Source organism: Trichogramma pretiosum, unplaced genomic scaffold (assembly GCF_000599845.2).
Source record: "Trichogramma pretiosum strain Unisexual culture from Peru unplaced genomic scaffold, Tpre_2.0 scaffold26, whole genome shotgun sequence".
In the NCBI taxonomy this organism is placed as follows: Eukaryota; Metazoa; Arthropoda; class Insecta; order Hymenoptera; family Trichogrammatidae; genus Trichogramma; species Trichogramma pretiosum.
In genome coordinates, this window is record NW_019641640.1 from 159,616 (window position 1) to 175,127 (window position 15,512).

At 48.4% G+C, this 15,512-nt stretch overlaps 1 protein-coding gene across 4 annotated transcripts; it reads left to right on the top strand.

Annotated features, from left to right (window-relative positions):
* The first annotated feature begins 84 nt into the window (after nt 1–84).
* Nucleotides 85–15,507, top strand: LOC106652423 (SPARC-related modular calcium-binding protein 1). Of its 4 annotated transcripts, XM_023459649.1 has the most exons (10): nt 85–1,116; nt 1,199–1,329; nt 1,407–1,856; nt 11,124–11,839; nt 11,926–12,156; nt 12,724–12,786; nt 13,339–13,422; nt 13,519–13,752; nt 13,849–14,021; nt 14,103–15,507. In XM_023459649.1, exons 1-10 carry the CDS (start codon nt 1,039–1,041, stop codon nt 14,358–14,360), a joined length of 2,418 nt encoding a protein of 805 aa, XP_023315417.1. In that variant the 5' UTR covers nt 85–1,038; the 3' UTR covers nt 14,361–15,507. The 4 variants fall into 4 exon arrangements, with proteins under 4 accessions (XP_023315417.1, XP_023315418.1, XP_023315420.1 ...); XM_023459650.1 differs by lacking the exon at nt 12,724–12,786; XM_023459652.1 differs by lacking the exons at nt 85–1,116; nt 1,199–1,329 and adding an exon at nt 2,862–3,109 and having other exon boundaries at nt 1,758–1,856; nt 11,143–11,839.
* Nucleotides 15,508–15,512: the final 5 nt, after the last annotated feature.

Consider the following 15,512-nt stretch of genomic DNA (forward strand, 5'->3'; position numbering starts at 1 on the left):
CATGCTATATTGTGTATATCGTCAGATCGTCCTCCTCGATGTTATGATCATCGTCGTTTTTGCAGTTGGTGCGGCGCGTGTACCAGTAAATATATGTACCTCCCTCTATATTTATAAACCGCCGAGCACCTTGCTCCGATATATAGATAGTATATATATATATAACGAGTATTGCCCTGCACTGCACTCGGAGTTTGTGTGTATTATTATTATTATTATACGTGCGCGCGTGCATATACCGAAGCTTGTGTGTGTGCAGATATAGACTCGAGAGTCGAGACTGGTCGACTGGCGCGGGGCCTGCGAATCAGCGATTGGTGCAAGCCCGAAACAGCTTTACTCCGGCATTATATGTATGTAGCAGGTATTATGCGGGTGCACCGGGTAAAGTGACTGTAGCGAACAGCTGCACATCGGCTCGCTGTCAGCCGACTGTTATTGTTGACGCGTAATGACGGGCATCGGCCTTATCGGAGCTCGCGCGGCGGTCAGAACTCAAACTCAGAAGTCGTTAAAATTTTAAAGGTTAGGCCTCTCGAGATTAGAGCGCAGCACTGCGCGCCGACTGCGTCAAATCCGGAGAGCTCGTTTTTTTGTTATCTCTTTTAATTAACGGCCAATCTACTCGAGTGTAACATAGTTAAACCGTATTCGTTGTAAGTGATACGAGTCAGAATTGGCGGTTGGCTAATGCAAGTTCGACAGTTCAAAGTTGCAGTTTGGAGTCTGTACTCTATGTGTTACGATACAGAAACCGGCATCATCAAAATTGAACTCGGCCGAGAGCCGTTAGATGGTGCGCGGCTCTTCATTGGCGGGAATCGGTTGCTACAAGCTCGCACTGCCTCGCTGATAAGCTCGTATTCATTTCGGTCCCAGTAAATCGAGATTCGAAAAATTCGCAACGATCATGCAACTACGAAAATAAAATAGTGCAAATACGATTACTCGCGGACAGCCTTCGTAAAAAAAAAAGAAAACGAACAGAACTGTACCATCAGCACGCAGTAACGTAGACCGCTGGAACGAGCCTGGAACATGCTGTTCGAGGAAGATTTGGTCAAGACGACCTTGATCAGGGGCGACGAGGAGCACTGCAAGGCGTTTCTGTTCGAGGTAAGAAGCCGCATGAATCTCGATCCTCCCCCAATTACGTGCACGCACAGGTCTCTCTGATACAGTAATAATTGCCTTTCAGGCGGCCTTTTGTTGGGCGCGTCAAGGCCTCGCCGTCTACTACTTCGCCCCGAAAGCTCTGGACTCGCTGCCGGCGAGCTTCCACCATCGCAGCCAACTCTCGGCCAACTCGCTCAGGCTCATCACTTTCGTGTGAGTATATAATACTTTTCGCGAGCGAAAAATTTAATTTCTCCTTCTAATGGAACGCGATCTCTCCCCGGCGACAGGTACACCCAGGACAATTTGGCCGCCCAACTGGTCGGTCTGCACCAGTACGCCAAGCCGGCCTCGCTCATCCTCCTCGAGGACCTCGAGGGCTTCGGCTCGACCTCGACGCCGCGTCATCGGGCTCAGCTCTGCGGCCTGCTGCTCAACACGGCGCTCGCCTGCGCGCGACTCACCCGCCAGAGGGTCAGCCTGTGCCTGGCCGCCTGGGGCCCCTCGCCGAGCCGGCCCGAGGTCGAGCGCTACTTCGACAACCGCTGGCAGCTGTCGAGCGAGTTCGAGTCCTCGAGCGCCGCGACTCTGCTGCGACTCAGCCAGTGCAACGGCGGACAGCAAAGTCCCAAGAGAAGCCTGTGCTTCAGCCGCCTGGACGACGCCGTGCTCGTTCTCACCGGGGCCAGCGTCCTGCTGCCTGACGACGACGACGACGTTGATGTCGACGTCAACGACCAGTAAGTGTCTTGTCCTTGTCTCTTTTATTGCGCTTTGGAAAAAACCCCGAACTTTCTTCGTTACTGACAGCAGTGCTATACGATGTCACTGGGCTCAAAACAACGACGTTCTTATTATATATTTACTAGCTTCCTCCTTTTGAGTCCGATTTTCTCAAAATCTGCACAATAACAGCTCGTACGAGGCAAGAGAATAGATTCGTCGTTTGCGGCTGTCGGCTACACGTACAATACACGTACACGAGCTGCCTTATTATAATATACGCAAAGCTGTGAAAAAAAAAATGAAATGCCCCCGGTCTCTGCGTCCCATGTATTTATGACCGAATATAGTCTTTAGAGAACGTAGCTCATTTGTTCCGCATTTAAGAAACGTCCGCAGGTTCGTAGGTGGTCCCACACCACACACTCTTCGCAATGAAAGCCGCACAACTTTTGTATCGTTTTTATTTATTATTTTTTCAATATATCGCATAGCTGATCGCTTTGGTTGGCATATCCTTGCGAATCGGTCCTTTCAATTTAATTGTCAAGCCTCATCTTCGACCTCGATAAAGAGTAAGAGCGTTTGCGAGGGCTGCAAATCTCTGCTCCAGCTGGTACTGATTCTTACTGTTACTGCTTCACACATACAGTTTCTTACAATTTTTCCATGCCTTACGAATTGGTTGAAAAATAAATCGCGTCAATTATTCACGCTCCAATGATAGTCCCAAAAACTGAATGATTTTATATGAAGATTTAACTATTACTTCGTGTATTTAGAAAAAGTTATATAATTTCGTTTATATTTATTTCTATACTAAATGAACCGAAAATTTTGAAAAATTGAGTGAAGTGAGTAAGTGGTAATTTAAACCCAAGTGATAAGTATATGTCAAACCACTAACATTTTTTGCACAAAAGAATTTCGAAAATCATAGCTCTCCGTCTCCGTCTACTCAAACTTTAACTATAATTAAATCGGTTTAATAGTTATCTCTCTTTTTCTTTCTCTCTCTTCAGCATTTATGAAAAGTTTCGAAGCCAAGCCTTGGACAATCGGTTGCTCATCGATCCTTTTCAGAATCGAAGTTAACACAGCGTTCCAGCTGCGTTGGTCAGTGATGAAAGCCCAGAAAATTAGCAGTTTTTGTAACGAACAAACACGTTCACTATTAGAAGGCATTAATTATTGCCCTCGATGGAAAGAACAGTCCGATAATGAAAAGAACAAACAGGCCTTTCATGAATCAAAAACTCATGCAAAAAAGGTAATCTACATTTAGAAGCATTTTCGCATAGGAGAAAAGCTCGTGCTTTTCACGAGGTACGCCGTAGAAACGAGGACATATAAGCTCGGACGCATCGACTGCAGATAGAATGAAATGGCCGGGACAAGCTCTACCGTTCGAGAATATATATAGAAAGTGCCCAATGGCAAGATCGGTGCAGTGCGAATATATAAACTATGCGAAGAAAAGGCAAAAGAATTTCGGTATGGGGCGACGACGACGACGACGACGAGTTGCTGCCAGGCAGTCTGCTCCAACCGCATAAATACAGGCACGCAAGGCAATCGAGTTATGTGTGAGAAGAGAACTCACGCCCGATGCGAATGACCCGCTTTAAAAAGCATTCGGCAACTCTCAAAGGCCCAACAAAACATTTCGCACACCGCTCATTTTACGTACACATACATAATATGGAGTCTTGTGTATCGGGGGATAGCTCCGAGAATCGGTGTTGTATAGTGTGCTCGTCGACTTGCCTAGACAACGCGACGCCAAAGCACAAGGCACGCATCCTACGCGAGCGTTTCGTTGGAGTTTTGGTCGCCTCCCACCGTTGCTGCCGTCGTCGTCGCGCGCTATGTTGCTCGTGTGTTGTTGCTGCCGCTCTGCTTCGTGATTCGTCTAATCTGGCAACGTAGCAGCAATGGCAATGTCTGTTTTACCACCGCCACCACCACCACCACCACCATCGACTACAACAACAAAAATAATGATAACAACAACAACAACAACAACAACAACAACAATTACAAAACAATGGCAGCAACAACGATAAGAGCTGAAGCAACAACAACGGCGTCGATCCTCAACAGATAATTTCGCCTTTGCGTGCCAGTATGCACATGTGTGTCGATACACACGCGCACACATGCACGCACACCCATGCGAGCGTCTCGTAATTCGTTCTTGAAGGATATACCGGTTTTATCGAGCAGAGCGCGCAAATCCCGAGTATCCAATATATAATAATGCGAACGCTTGGGCTTTGGCTATAATACACCGTGTACATGCGTGCGCTGTTGTGTGTACGAGAACGGAGCATCTCGGGGCTGTAGTTTGACGGCACCGAGAGAGTCGCCACTGCTCGAGTATATATTTTATACATACAGGTACTAAGACGGGCACTCGTGCTCGCGAATGTTTTTCTACTCGTATTCTCGCAATAGAGCGAGCCGCCAACGAGCTGACCGCGCGCACACACAAAACGACCGACCAGCCGCCGCATCACAAAAGATATTCGCTCAGGGACGAGAGCTGTACACACATTGATCAAGTGCACTGTCCACAGCTCGCGCGAGCCTTTCTACGCGACACAATGCCCGAACGTAAAATACATAATTTAGGCAAGTACAGTTGTATGCGACATAATATAGCAGCTTAATGCGCACAGGAGGTGTCAACCGAGAGCTCAGGTGAGAAAATTCAAATTTCCGGCTTTGCATCGGAGGGGAAAAATAATGAACTCCTTGCCGGGCCATATAATACACGTACGCAACGAGAAGCGCTCCGTATTTCTTCGTACTTGGCTCGAAAGAGTCCACGGATGAACCTTTAAAGAATCCAAAGGCTGCTCTGGTGTATAGAGGAGCTTCGCACCGACCATATCAAGGTACGGGACCATTTGTGCCATTATAATAGAGAGAGAGAGAGAGAGAGAAAGAGAAAGATCCGAGGCCTCGAAAGCAGCATAAAGAGCCCCAAAGAGTAGCACGAGTCGCGCTAATCGCGTGGTCTGCGCGCGACATTATAAGCCAGAGTCCATTTCAAAGTCGAGTTGTATTATATTATATAGGTAGTGCCGCAGAGATCGTGAGTCGCTGGTGGCTGTGCAGCAGCGCGGCAGCAGTCGGGCAGGTAAGGGGGATCCCCGAGCCCCCCGTGGCTTGGCCTGCTCCGAAGAGGCGACGAGCAGTCTCGGCCGTTCGCTTTCCCCGCCGCCTCACTGTCTGCCTGGGCATATATACTGAGACTGTATACACATACACGCACACAACTCTACACTCGTACAGGAGGTGTCCGATTCAAGTGTTGCTGCCCGATACACGAGTCCGAGTTGCGTGGTAGTAGTTGTATGGTATCTCGTTCGTGTGCGAGTGTGTGTGTTTGCGAACCGGAATCGCGCCGCAGAAAAGAAAGAGAGAGGCTGCTAGCTCGAGCTATATATAATACAACGCGTGCAGCGCACACAAGGGCCTTTCCTCGCGAGCCATGGCTCGTTTGTTGCTCGATTTTACACTCTACCCCGATCGCTCGTGCTGCTGCACGAACGCGAACGAGATGCGATGCTGCTGCTGCTGCCTCGCGCAAATGCCCATTAAGCCAATGATTAATCATGTGCTGCTCTCGGCAGCACTGCACAACCGCACCGTTGCACTGCGCTGCACCGCCGAGAGCTCGCGATTCGTGCACCTATACCCAATCATCGCGTAAATTGCCCATGGATATTTGTCTCGTTGACACGTTTTTTTTCTTCGCTCTTGCCTCAGCTACATATAGCCGTGCAGAGATTCGACGACGCGACAATTGCCGGCTCTGTTCTTTTTTTTTCTGCCTCTTCTACGATATGCTCGACGACACCTGCAGCGCAATATTATGACGTACGCATGTTCTACTTTGACCATGTGTCATCTAAGTAGCCTTAATAAATAGCAAACTGCGCACACACCGCAACCGAGAATCAATTCAAGTTCAAGTTAAAACTTTAACGAGTGCCTTTTATTTATGTAGTATAGCCTCCTCTATAGAACTAGCCGCTAGCAGCATATGATAACAATAAAGAATCTTGCCTAGTAGCGGCCCCATCTCTGGATAGTGGATGTTTATCGTGCCGAAAAACGATTTCGGACGCTTGAAAAACGTTTCTTCCACGAGAGAGCTATAATATATGACTAACGAGCGCAAAAACACAGTTGACGATAAATAATCGTGATGGATATCGCGTATATAAAAAAGAAGATAAGCGCTTCTGTGTGTCGGCAGCTCTGCGGCCTGTGCCTCGATCTCGTCCACGCACGAGTACGCCAAGCGACGCGTGTTGTGTGTACCTTTTATTATACGCTCATTATTATACACGAGAGAGAAGATTAAAGGCCATCGGCCCGTGCGTAGTGTAAAGCGCGTACAAAACGTCCGTTGGATGCTACCGAGGAGGAGAGGTAGTCGATTTTTCAAAGTTTGCGCAACGATCATCCTCGCGCGCGAGAGATGCCATGCGGCTAATTAGCCACTCGAGCTGCGCGGCGATCGTCGTAGCGGGATAATTCGGGCTGACAATCGAAGAATCGAGGCTTAATCATCGTCATTATTATATAGCTATACTATCGGCACTGAATTATTGCGAGTATTTTTCTCAGGCTTCATCGAAACTAACTGCACTTGACTGTGCGATTTTTGCCTCGCGTATCGAATTGCGCGCGCCTCGGCCAATGTGTATAGTCACTCTTGTGCGAGCAGTGTTATTTTCACACCGTTGCGAGAGAGAGAGAGAGAGAACCGTATACAGGATAAAAAAAGAAAGGAATAAGAAAAAAAAAGCGAAAGAAGAAGCGACAAGGCTCTCTTTTTACGTAATATTAATTCGCCCTCCCGAAGCGGAGATTTAGCGGACCGTTTGACAAAAACGACGGCCGCACGCAGAAGAAAATCTGCATAAGGATCATCGCTATAATACAGTATGCGCGTCGACGTCGTCGTAGTCTCTCGTGCTGCTGCTGCTGCTGCTGCTCGTCGAAGTTCGAGAAGCAAAAAAGGAGCAGCACTAAAGAGCAATACGAAAAAGGAATAAACAGCCGAATATAAGCGAAGCAGAAGAGAGCAAGTCGTCGTCGTCGTCGTGGTTTAAGTTGCGCGCGGAGGAGAGAAGAGAAAGAGGAGAAATAAAGAAAAATAAAAGTATATGAGACAGCTCTTACAAAAGAGGAGCAGCGCGCGCGCGAAAGAACCAGACAGCTTGGCATCGCGGCTCTCTCGCTCCTGTGCCCCCATACCCATTTACCCATACACATACAGGTAGAGGATATAGGTAGAGGAGGCCGGGCTCGCGCGATTCACGTTCCACCTTACTCGACAGCGAGCAGCACCACAGCTCCGCGCTCATTTATTATATACTTTCTTTCTTTTCCCTCGACGATTGCTTCATTTTTTTTTGTTGTCGTTTCTTTTCCCTTTTTTTGCCTTTAATTTAAAAGCATATTTGGTCTGCATTAAGATAAAGGATGGCAGCTGAGCCTGATCGATGGGCCTTACAGCCTTGTCGCGCGCAAAGCGCAAAGTTGAAGAAATTATTATATTCCGACGCAATCGCCTCGGATAAGCCGGCTATTTGCCGTTGTCGGTCCTGAAAAACACGTTGCTGGGCCAATCATCGCCGCGGCATACATTATATCACGATTTAATCCTTTCGGTCGCCCAAGCCCGTCGATCTCTTTTAACTTTTTTGTTGCTATTCGACTCCGAATAGATGCGAGCTGTTGTGCGCGTCGCCGACAAGATTTGTCATGCAGCTACGCGTGTACTTTTTAAAGGTCACACCGCCGTGTTTATTATGGTCGTTGGCGGGCGTCGTTAAAAAGCCATCGCGACATTCCTCGTGCAACGGTGCAATATAAGTCTACGAGCACGTTAAAGCTACAGCAGCTCTACTACTTGCGCGCGCGCGAAACGAGCACGACTGCTGCATGTGCGTGCGAGTATGCACGAAAGCTCTTACATATATATAATCGTTGCAAGTATGTGTGTCCGCGCACGATAACTATTATACGTGTGTGCGTTCGCGACACGTATATATACGGAGTGCTCGGCTACAACACCATGGACGATCTCCGCTGCTGCTATGGGTGCCCTGGGTACGTGTACGGGTGCGAGGGAGAGAAAAGGTAAAAGCAAAAAGCAGCAAAAAATAAAAGATTAGGCAGAAGAGAAAAAAGCGTACCGCCGCCGCCGCCGCCGTTGGCGTGAGCACGAGAGCGACCGAGTCGTGTTTCGTTCGGAGCAGTGCTGCTGCAGGCGCGAGCAAAAGAGAGCAAAAGAGAGCAAAAGAGAGTAAAAGAGAGCGAGCAACAAGTGCCACTCTCCTCCTCTGCTTGTGTATAAGATATATATACCTACTACTATATATGAGCGTGTGTGTATGTATGTGCGTGCGCGCGAGTACGCGTGTATATATGCTCTCCTACATATATGCTATATGTATATATGCTTGCCTGGCCGCTGGGTGTCCGCGCGTATATATAAGTGTGTATATATGTGTGTATATATTGCCGTTTTGCTGTGTTGCGGCTGCTCTCTGGTCTCTCTCGCGAGTGGCAGTGGCGGAGGAGACGACGACGGTAGTCGCTCGGCAGCACTCGCTACGACCGCACAGATCGTCGATCGTCACTCCTCTCTTTTTTGCAAACATCGGCATAATACACGATCTCGCTCAGTCGACAGTCAACGACGACGACGACGACTCGCGGCCCAGCACATTTAATAGAGCACGCGTTGATATACTCGTTGCGTCTATCGCGCCGATTTCGAGCTCGTTCGCCTTTATAATACAACTACTATCGCGCGAGCTGCATATCGCTGCCAATCGCCTTCAGATGCCTCCGAGTCATCGGCAGCAGCGATTCGGAGTTTGAGAGAGGTGGTGGTGGTGCACTGCTACTGCTGCCGAGACAACAACAACAACGACGACGACGACGACGAGCTGCTCAACCGATCGCAAGGACGGCGTAACGAGTTAGCTGCAAGCCCCGACGAAGACGTTTGAGGGAATCATTCAGTGAATACTACTCTGCCCCTCGAGCAGCCAAGGCCCAGCCGACTCGCGAACATCAAGGGACAATGTCGCGAGGAGGGGCCCTTGGCTCGACGACCAGGGCGATGCTCCTGCTGCATCTTCTTTCGATCGTTCTCGTTGCAGCCGCAGCCTCTTCTTCTTCTGCTTCTGCTACTTCGTTCGATCAACTTAACAGCGGCAGCGATATCAGCGTCGTCGGCGGTGGCGGTGGCGGCGGAGCCAGCGACTCTGCTGCTAGGGTATGTCTTCAATAACTATATACTACTATGTATCGTTATTACGAGCTGTCGAGCAGTCCAGAGTGTGAGAGAGAGAGATAGAGAGAGAAACAGACAGAACGAGCTGAGAGAGAGAGAGAGAGCCTGATCAACATTTGCCTTGAAAAGCGCCGTAGCAGCTCTCGAGAGCTGCTCGACGTATACACGTTCCTCTCGCTTTTCTCGGTGCTCGTGTGCAGGCTGCTGCTGATTGATAACGCGTATCCGTGTGTAACTCACAGCTCTGCTCCGGGTAACTCACTCTGCTGCTGCTTGTATCGCTCTCGTATGTATAAATGTATCGCTTGTATACGACGTTACACACATAGTGTAATTGTACTGCGATTGTACTCTGCTGTGTGTCTCTCGGCACAGAGAGAAGAGTCAGAGACACGCAAATCGCGAACAGTAAGGAAGAAAGTTTCCAAAGAGTCAACAGCTGACTCAGATAAGCTCGAGACGAGATCGGAGTCTTTCTCTCTCTCTCTCTCTCTCTCTTTCTCGCTCTGTCGCGACGACTTTTTATAACTACTGCAGTCGCGCCCCGAGAGCAACGAACATCCAGAGCGACGAGGTGTAATAGCCGATTCTCTCCTCGCGAATATCAAATTTACATATAAAAGTATATAAAACCACTCTTGGAGCGCCAAAAGCTGTGTCCGACTGCGCACGCTATCTCTCGTGGTACTTTGTTATGCAATTGAGGCGACTCTATATCGGATATAAACGTTGAACGCGAAGCTGCGTGCGCCAACTCTTCGTTTTCGCCGCGGGTGCTCGAGCTTGTAGAGAGAGAAAAATTAATAAACTAGAGTAACCCGTGCGTGTACCTTTTGTAATCGCGAATATATAGAAGAGCCGCGGTCCAACCAGCCTAAAGAGAAAGAAAGAGAGAGAGAGAGAGACCGTACTGAAAGATGAGATTTACTATTTACTATTTTAGTGCGAGCTCCGAGCCTCGCGAGATAAGGATTTATCGAACTTGTATGTAAAGCCTTCTCTCTCGGAGCAGTACATACATAAACGAGAGAGAAAAAGAGACACGCCGAGAGAAAAACAGAGACGGAGAGGCTGAAAGAGAAAAGGATAGAGAGACGGAGCCTCGTGTAGTATCGCTCTCGCTGCGTGTGTCACTCCGCTTATAATATAGCGATGATAATTCAGCAGCAGCAGCAGGCATGCATGCACGCGTGCGTGCGTTTACTCACACGCACTTGGCAAATATAAATGACATTTATGAGATAGTTCGATATAGGATATAGAGGAGCAGTTAATATGTAGGTGCGCGCGAACGACGCTCGTGATTGCGGTGTCGATCGATCGCTGACGGCCGATCGATCCGCGATTCCGAGAATAAAAGCTCCCGCGATACGCTCGTGTTACTGTGCAATAAATAGAGATAGAGCGAAGGCGCGACTCTGCTCGGGAGCCGTTTTTTCTTTTTTTTGTTATTAAACTTGTACCTGGTCCGAGTGATACCATTAACTACCGACGCACTATCAATCTCATTAATTTACCCTAATCGTCGAGTTGGGTGTGACGGGGGAGCCGCGGGACAGTGTAAAACGACATCCCTTCCTATATCACACGCGAATCGGCAGCTATATTTTCTGGCTTCGAAACGGTCGAAACTCTGTCGTTTCTTTTCTCATTGAGCTCGTGTACTTCGGGGCTTCGCCCGACAACGCGTCTCGTCGTGCAACATCCGGCCGCACCGAGTAAACATCTACGCACGGAGCGACGATCGTGCTTGTGTTTATTATTATGTTCTCTTGGCTCTCGTCCCCCCGTAAACAAGCTTGAATGGACGCTCGTTATCGGCATTATGGAGCCAAGATTTAATAATCTCGGGTCGCGTCGTCCCGCTCCATGTGTCTCTTCTTTTTTAACGCTACGAAAGTCTCGTGCTCGACACGTGTAATTCTCGGGCTTGCGCTACATTATTCATTGAAAGGATCTCGTCTCTTTCGCAGGAAGAATGCCGACGCAAGATAGCCGCGTGTAGCGCTTCAATGGAAGCCAGTGGCAGCCTGGAGGAGAAGGAGGAAGAGGAGGAGGAAGAAGGCGAGCAGCAGGAGGAGATCGCGCCAGCTCTGTCGGCGACGGCGATCTGCGGCAGCGACGGCGTCACCTACCCGAACCAGTGCAGTCTCGCGTCGCAGCGCTGCCTCGGCCTGGCCGTCACGATGAGGCACCAGGGGCCGTGCCTCGACGGCGCCGAGCCCCACAGATCCAGTAGCAGCAGCAGCCAGCAACGCCCCAAAGCGGCAACGGGAGCGGCATTGAGCCCGTGCCTGCAAGCTCGGGCGACGTCGCGCGGAGCCTCGAGGATCGCCTGCCGGCCCGACGGCAGCTACGCGCCGGTCCAGTGTCACCAGTCCACGGGCTACTGCTGGTGCGTGACCGCCCAGGGACGGCCCATTCCCGACACGACGGTGCGGGAGGGTCGGCCGCGCTGCGCCGCCTGGGCCGCCAAGTCGTCGGAGACCCGAAACGGTGGTGGCCGCCAGGGCCGCAAGTCGCCCAGCTGGAAGCAGCGACGCCAGTACAACAGCGCCAGTCGGCACCGCTCGAACGCCGTCTGCGATCGTCAGGACAAGGCTCGCTTCAACGCCAATCTCATCGACAACTTCAAAATCGAGTACAGACGGATCAACTCCAGCGCCGAAGGTAAATATAACGCGCGGCTGAAAGCTCTCCCCTGTTGTCGTCGCAAGCTCGTCCATTCAAAATATCATTCGACCCCGTGCTCGCAGGTCCTGGCGAGAAGAACGTCGAGCGCGTTCTCGGCTGGAAGTTCGACAGCTTGGACAAGGACGGCGATGGCTACCTCGACCGGGCCGAGTACAAGGAACTGCGCAGGCTAGCTAAAAAGGTCGTGCGGCCCAAGAAGTGCGCCCGAACGTTCGCCCGCAGCTGCGACCTCGACCGGGACCTCAAGCTGTCCCGCCAGGAATGGGCGGCCTGTCTCTCCAACGACTTTAGCCGTAAGTTTCTTTCGACTAATCATCTCGACTCGTGATTTTTTCTAACTATATAGAAGGTGACAGTAGTAGTGGTAAACAGAAGTAGAGGTAGCAGTTTATTACAGTAGTCTTGAACTCTGACACGGTGCTGGTTTCTCCGCGTTCATTCGCTCTCGTTGCGGAGAAAATACTTTCACGGAGGAGACGAGAGTCATTGCCCAGCCGAGCTTTACGCGCGCGCGCGCGTAATTGACATAATTGACGAAAATCAGCGTCGGTTTCGCTGCCGCGATCTCGACTTATCTCTACGAGCGACTCAATATACGCTTACACCGTTCGTGTGTACAACGTGCGCAGCGTGTACGAGTCAATGCACCGATACGCAGTATACGCGTTTCGAGGCACGCGTATACTAACGACGCACTTAGACACGCCTCGCCTAACTGCGCGCGCGCGGCTTCTGCGCGTTATTCGACCGTATTATTGGCACGAGTAAACGCGCGCGTGCAAGCTCTCGGTTGAGAGACGAAACGAGGCGACAGTTTTTGCAACGGTGGCACTAATTTTTAATCCATATACGATCGCCAGACGCAGTCGATCTGGTAGCGGCACCGCAAACCTTCTGGAGAACTCAGCAGCACAAGGATCAAGGTGAGAGTTAGCCCCCCATCGATTTACGTCGTGCATACATTCGCCCTTCGCGAGATTGTCCATTTATATGCTTTTGCACGTGTGCTCGTGACAAGTTGCATTTTATGCAAACGGATATCTAAAGCTCACTCGAATTACACGTAACCGAGTGCTTGGCGAATAAGTGCATATCTCTTGGCATCGAAGACATTATATCGACAGTGGCTTCTTTTTTTTTACACAACTAACGTTTGCGACTTGCTGCTTTTCTGTTTTTCTTGCATTCAAACGCAGAGCTTTACAACTGACCGCTTGGTACTTGCTTTTAAGATAGTGGTCGATTTTTCATATAGTTTGTGGCGTATAATTTGGAATGCACGAAGCTAGTTCTTGAAAAAATATAATTTTCCACGCTTACCAAGTGCACGATTTAAGAAAAAATTATCGGCGTTATACATCGCTGTTGCTTTTGCCTTCGTAACCGAACCGAAAGCTCGAGGCGAGCTATATAGCTTTTTGCTTGATTTCGCATCATTTTTCAACCCACAACGCTAACGAAATTTTCCGACTCAGTGCTCAAGGTACATCATCCGTCGGCGGTGCACTCGAGGCCAACCTTCAACGACGATCCCCCAGACACGAGCGATGATACGGATGGTGAGTAAAGCTGTGCGAGACCTAGCCGATGGTCCTTATCTGTCTACGTTTCCTTATAAACTCATACTTATCGCAAATGCATTGATTTGTACGCAGCCAACGACTGCATATCGGACCGACGCTCCGTCCTCGAGGATCAACGCACCAACTCGCAGAAAAAGTTCTACATACCGGAGTGCACGCCGGACGGCCGATACCACAAGGTCCAGTGCTACTCGGGCTACTGCTGGTGCGTCTACCAGGACACCGGCAAACCCATTCCCGGCACCTCGTCTCAGAACCAACAACCCAACTGCAACCCGGTGCCCGCGCCTGTGCGCCCCATGAAAGGTACACCTACTTTTCGCTACATCCCAAAGCTCTCAAAGCTTCTTTTCGAAGATTCGTCTAGCTTCAATTTACCCCTTCGGTTTATTCCTTTTGCAGGTTGCCCCGAGGCCAAGAAGCAGCTCTTCCTGCGCGACCTCATGGATCTGATGCAAAAGAAAATGAAGGCTTCGAGCACCGATTCCGATGAGGCCACCGACAACTGGCAAGCCTCGAAGGAGGAGCGCGTCGCTACTTGGCACTTCGTCATGCTCGACAAGAACAAAAACAAGGTACAGTGGCCCTCGTCCTCTATTATTACGTACCGGTTGCCCTTCACACGATATCCAATCCAATTTTTTCTTCGTCCGCAGATGCTCGAGCGAAAGGAGTGGAAGAGCTTCCGCGCGATGGTGTCGAACTCGCGCCAGCTGCGCCGCTGTGGCAAGAAACTGCCGAGGTACTGCGACGTCAACAACGACCGGCGCATCAGTATGACCGAGTGGCTGAGCTGTCTGAATGCCCAGAGGCCCGTGTCGGCCGGCGACAGGCCGACCGAGAAGGCCGCGACGTCCAAGCCCCGAAGAATGGGCCCCAATCCGCTCGATCAATTTCTCAACGACGACGATTGAACGCCGATTCTTCTTTCATCCTTGAAATCTCATCGAAACGAGTCGTCATTTGCCGCAGAACTTTCAGAAAATTATCGACATCCAATGAATTAATTGAGATATATTTTATAAACACGCATAGATTTATAAATATTTTTACTATTAAATTAATATGTATAGCAGACGTTTCAACCATGTGATAAAAACGGTCGAACAAAGTGTTAATTATTCATTCAAAGTTATACCGGTGTCGGCCGTTAGCGATACTGTATCTATCTTTTTAGAATTATGCATTAGTGATTACAACTATCATTATTATTACAATTATTTTTATTATCAATAATATTTTATAATTACTTTTAAAGAAATGTCTACTCATATTCACGATGTGTGCACGGTGATCTCTCGCAATCAGAACCTTGCATTTTGCAACAATGTTCTCGAATGATCAATTTTTCTGCAGTTTTTAGTACTGTTTTTTTCTCTATAAATACGCTATTCACCCTGCTGGGTGATTGCACTCGATAAAAATTTCAATAGATAAATTATATACATATAACTTGTGAATAGCATTTACAAACAAATTTACGATAGTACTGCAATATTAATGTGCTATTTTATTTTTATTCTGTTTTTCTTTTGCTGTAATAGCTGAGAAATATATCTTTATGTTGCCATCGTTTTTGTAGGCGCCAGTTTTCCATTTAAACTTTGCCAGAAGAAAATGGATTTTTGAATCAAAAATCTATATTTTGTATATCGACTATAATGTATTGTGGTCAAAGAGGAGATTGCAAATCATATTCAATCATATCAATTTTTTGAGTAAACTAATTTTCCAATTTTAATAAGTTAAATTAATTTAAGGAATTCCTGTTACACTACGTTTTTGATACTTTTTCCGCTGTTTCAAAAAGTTAAGTTGAAATTGTTGAAATTATATAATTATGCGTTCATTATTATTTTAAAACAACAATAGTGTACTTGACAATCATAAACGAAATGTTAACTTGACAGTATGTAAATATGTTTAACATAATTTGTCAAATTTTAAAAACTCTTCAATAAGTATTAGTAAGTAAGTCATGCTTGTATCATATTTTTATAAATAATATAATTTATTTTGCTAAAAGGTGCTACTTAAGAGAAAGGAGCATACTATGTAATTAAAAA

What these genes read in the sequence shown, in the direction of transcription:
- LOC106652423 (XM_023459649.1), top strand. Translation starts at nt 1,039, where the DNA reads ATGCTGTTCGAGGAAGATTTGGTCAAGACGACCTTGATCAGGGGCGAC. An exon ending in GCAAGGCGTTTCTGTTCGAG is followed by an intron (nt 1,117 to 1,198) that starts GTAAGAAGCCGC and finishes ATTGCCTTTCAG; the next exon opens with GCGGCCTTTTGTTGGGCGCG. An exon ending in TCAGCAGCACAAGGATCAAG is followed by an intron (nt 12,787 to 13,338) that starts GTGAGAGTTAGC and finishes TTTCCGACTCAG; the next exon opens with TGCTCAAGGTACATCATCCG.